Source organism: Hibiscus syriacus, unplaced genomic scaffold (genome assembly GCF_006381635.1).
Source record: "Hibiscus syriacus cultivar Baekdansim isolate YM2019G1 unplaced genomic scaffold, ASM638163v2 tig00110940_pilon, whole genome shotgun sequence".
Classification (NCBI taxonomy): Eukaryota; Viridiplantae; Streptophyta; class Magnoliopsida; order Malvales; family Malvaceae; genus Hibiscus; species Hibiscus syriacus.
This window is the reverse complement of record NW_024062923.1, coordinates 3,150,737-3,155,274: the sequence shown is the minus strand read 5'-3', so window position 1 is coordinate 3,155,274 and position 4,538 is coordinate 3,150,737. Positions and strand designations below refer to the sequence as shown.

The window sequence follows — 4,538 nt, the reverse complement described above, 5'->3', positions numbered from 1 at the left end:
TCGTCCGTTTATTCAGCTCTTCAACCATTTCAATTCCTTATTAAATAGAACTCAAAATATTAATAGAATAATGAATCTTCATTACCAGCAGACCATGGAGGCGCTTACCGGAACTTCATTGAATGAGGCGTTGTTATTCTTTTCTTGTATCAGCAACCACTGCCACCGGCGACTCCCCCTTCATTATTGCCCACAAGAAGGCATCGCTCAACAGACTCAAAACCGGTGCCGAACGTGTCTCCGTCTCTATCGACATCTACAATCAAGGCTTTTCGCGCGTTTCCCTTTTCCTTTTTCTTCAATTTTATTTTATTTTTCCTTAAATCCTGTTAATGCAGATGTAGCTCTGTTTCTCCATCAAGGTGAAAGTTCTCAACTTTGAACCGATCTTCAATTCTCATTACAATTTCGAGCTATGCCTTCTCTTTTAGATAGCTTGCCATGTCTTTTTTAGGCCTTACATGATAAGCAGCTTGTTTGTTTTTCCGAATTTCGAAATCGAGAGAAAGGAAGTGAGCACAAATCGAATTTCATTTAGTTTTCTTTATTAGGATTTTAGAGACGATAGATGAAATTCCAAATCTGATCATTTTAATATAACAATAGTAATAATAAACAATATCATTTCCTTTATAACTAGTGAATTTGATTCTCTTACTTTGGGATGCTTAAATTTTATATGCCTTCTTATAAATATTAACCCTCTAAAATTTCGCCTTCTTCATGAATTTGAATTTATTAATGTCAATTCTTGCAAAAGAGTGATGTTACTAAATAATCAAACTAATGCTAAGATGAAAATTGTAAAAATTTCAGAAACTTATGCTTTGGTAATAGGAAAACAAGGCATGATATTTTCTCTCCCTTTTCCACGTTCCTGAATCCTGCCAATGCACTTATGATTTCTAATGCATTCTTGTGGTGTGGGGATATTATCTGACTTGAGCAACAAGCTTTCTGGGAAAAAAAATGAAAACAAGCATTTGATGTGAGTCTGGTTGATGATAGCTGGCCGCAAGATATGTTTGATATCATCAGTGGTAACACTTCAAAGTCATGGGAGAGACTTGATGCGTAAGTTTTGCCTTTCTGTAATTTCATTTAATCTGTTCTTCCTACATTGAATTAATTAAATTGCAAAACTTTACGATCTTCAGCAGTGGTGTTCTATCACATTCATTTGAATTAGAGGCAAAAAAACAAGGAATGTTCAATGGTGCCCCAGCAGTTATTACTTACCGCGTTCCCACAAAGGCCAGTCTACAGGTTTGAGATCCATAACAGAGTATATTTCCTTTACATTTAAGGGGAAATAGGAAAGAGGTCGGTGACAAGTTTTGCTGCTCCAATTTGTTTTGTTTTTTTAGGAGGCATATTCAACTCCAATCTTGTCTTTGGACATCCTTGCTGAAAGACCTCCTGAGAAGCAGTTTGAGTAGGTAAGTTCTGTTTAGAATAACCATAATTAATGAATTGAAGTTTTGCAGTATCCTTTTCCTGTTTCCAATGTTACTAAAGGCTTTTTTTCTTTTTGTGGAACTCGCTTTGGTTGTGACTGTAATTGAATACTGAAGGCTAAGGTATGACTCTTTCTATATTTGTTAAATAATCAAGTTTCTAAAATCTAGATGGATAAGAATTGGCATGCATTCAGAGATGGCCAGATTTGGTTCAGGAATAGATTATTTACATGCATCCTATTTTTTTGGGATATCGTTTCTCTTTAGATATGTTTGTAGAAGTTAATATTTCGCCTTATATAAAAATTAAAAATAAATGGACCTTTGATGAATCTTCTAGGTATGAACTTCTCTCATGTCATAATTTGAGTTGCAGAGTCCAAAGGCTACTTCCTAGCCCTTCAAATTAATATGAGCCTTTTATGTCTGCAGAGGTTGCTGGCTCAGTATGGAAATCAAATATCTGTGGTCTCAATAGTGGTTTTGTTCATTTACCTTATCGTAAACCCATCTAAATCCAGTGCTGCAAAAGCAAGCAAGAAGAAGCGCTAAGTATAGTTGTTGAGCTGAGACAAATCAAATCAATAACTCGTCTACACTCTATGCAGGAATCTTTCTCTCTATTTGCAATGAGAATAGGGTTTTCTTTTTCATTTTTCCTAGAAGACGGGAAGTAGATGGGTGTTATAAATTAGTTTTGAGGGAGGTGAAATAGGTTATCCCTAGTTCTAGGCCTAGACTTGATTCAAGCAGGTAATTACTTATGGATGGGTTACAATTTTGAAATTTAATGCTTACATATATATTCCATCTTTAGTTAATGTTGTGGCTTGTGAAATATATACGTATGTGTGTGCAGGCGACCGTATACACTCAAGGGTACACAACTTCATATGTGCAAGTGACTGAGACAGACAATCAAGCTAGGGTAGGGATTATGATGTATGTTTTGAAACCTTGATTGGGGAATATGAGGTCTGATTGCATACCCTAGCTTGATTGTCGGTCTGATTGCATACAAGAAGAAGAGAGATCAGAAGAAGAGATGTTTCATTTTATTTTTACAAAAACGGTACAATCGATCAAACAACTCTAACACATCTGAGCCAGATTATGAAAATATCCAAACAGAAAAAGAATCATGTAACTACATAGTTATAATCCTCTGTTTATGCAGCAGATGGAGGTTGAACAGCAACTCCGGTGGCTACAAAACTGGAAACACTCTCAGACAGATGCTTGGACGCTTTCTCGTAATTCACAAAACCCATGTACCAGAAATCATGTCCATCCACCGTAACCATCTGTATATACTTCTCCAATGGATTCTCCCTCATTGTTACAGGGTTTACTATCCCTATTTTGCTCAGTGGTATCATAACCTTGTAATAACTCCATGTTACCTGGCCTGAAGGCGCGGTGAACGACAAGGGACGATCACTGCAGAAAGCTACATGAATATTTGATAGGTAAAGAGTTCCAGCAACTGGTCCAGTGGAAGTGGATAAATAGCAAGCGAATGATTTCTTCAGCTTCTCGTTTGAATAAGTAGCGAATGTTTGTTTATAAAGAGACTCGAATCCACCTCCTGATATTGCTTTTGCCGTCACGTTCATCTTCCCCCAGGCAGCTCCCGATACAGATGACCCTGTTCTAACTGTCCAATCACAAAAATAACAGTTAAGGGAAAGAAATTAAGACTATTTTAAGGAAATATCAAATAATAATGATGATTGTCGGTGGTTTTGAACATACGGTTGTGCCAGATATTATTGGCCATGGTCTCAGCTTTATGGCTCCAGGTGTTGAAGACTTGAAGCATGGATTCCATGGGGCTATTGCTTGATTTTTCCACGGGGGAATATTGAAGATACGGATGATGGTAGTATTGAGCCTGGTCACCAGCGCCCCACATGGCTGCCTTCTTGTTATCCGGATGACATGTGGGAACGGCCGGTGCTCCCATGATATGCGTCCCCCATTTCTCAGAATTCTGATCAGCCGGAGGGGGAGGCGATGACGATGATGGTGCTGCCGTCGCAGCTGCAGCTCCCATGATATGCGTCCCCCATTTCTCAGAATTCTGATCAGCCGGAGGGGGAGGCGATGACGATGATGGTGCCGACGTCGCAGCTGCAGGTTGCATCTGAGGCTGTGTTTCTTGAACGCTTGGTTGATGGAAAGGGTTGGTGTAGTCTTCAGTTGGAGGGGAAATAGTGGGGTAATAAGGCTGTGATTCTTTGCCGTTGCTATTCATTTTTGTGCTCTAAGCTTCTTCTTTTGTTGAAAGTTTTAGATGTGAAAAATATTGCAGTCTTTGGAAGATTAAAGGGTACGTTATATATGAAAAAAGATGAGCCAAAGTGCGTGTATCGGTTCCTCAACCACGTAAAACATTTCTAGAAGTAGAAGAAAAATGGCATCTTTAATGGGGATAGGGGTGTGTGAATGCGAAAACTTTGACTTGATAAACTCCTTACGGAATCATCCATCTTTGGTTTGTTAGCCGTCTCTCCATTGGTTTAATTACGCGTTGAAAATTACTACTTTTTTTTTTATTGATGATGATAAATTTTGTATTGTTGAAGCTTGAGATCTTTCAATTAAAATATAGTTTTATAGAGATCCACATCAACACGTGATTATGCTCAATTGCTTATTGGTTTTTTGCATCTCTGGAATTCGTAATCCTGTAATTTGATAATCTAATACAGAACCAACCTCACCAGGATACCCTTCTGCTCCACCTCCGCCACCACCATCCTCAGCTTCCTCGCCAACCATTCGAGGTGTATCAAAGGTATTTTGCAGAAAGGTATCCTCATTATCAACATTTTCCACTACTACAGAACCAGAACCACCATGACTTTCTGTTTCATTTCCCTGTTTTTTCATCATTGGTTAATCTGTTTTATGCTTAAAGATTCGAATTTTATTGCTTAATTATATGCGGAATTTCATATTTCTTAAAGCAGGCTCAAAAGAAAACAGAAAATTGGATTCTTTTAGGCTTGTTAACACTTATTTACTGATACAATGAAAACCGAGTTGAACTTGCAACACAGAAAAGATGGACTT

The 4,538-nt window shown here is 38.0% G+C and overlaps 1 protein-coding gene and 1 pseudogene across 1 annotated transcript; one reads left to right on the top strand and one right to left on the bottom strand.

Annotated features, from left to right (window-relative positions):
• On the top strand, positions 1-2,266 carry LOC120147711 (annotated as a pseudogene).
• Positions 2,267-2,491: 225 nt separating this feature from the next.
• LOC120147710 (GEM-like protein 5) lies at positions 2,492-3,761 on the bottom strand. The gene is made up of 2 exons (XM_039161021.1): positions 3,216-3,761; positions 2,492-3,117 (listed from the first exon to the last, which is right to left on the bottom strand). Exons 1-2 carry the CDS (start codon positions 3,715-3,717, stop codon positions 2,630-2,632), a joined length of 990 nt encoding a protein of 329 aa, XP_039016952.1. The 5' UTR covers positions 3,718-3,761; the 3' UTR covers positions 2,492-2,629.
• Positions 3,762-4,538: the final 777 nt, after the last annotated feature.

Bases quoted from the DNA above. Each gene is read 5' to 3' on its own strand.
- LOC120147710 (XM_039161021.1), bottom strand. From the start codon at position 3,717: ATGAATAGCAACGGCAAAGAATCACAGCCTTATTACCCCACTATTTCC. The intron at 3,118-3,215 runs GTATGTTCAAAA...GTGATTGGACAG, and splicing joins CAATAATATCTGGCACAACC to TTAGAACAGGGTCATCTGTA.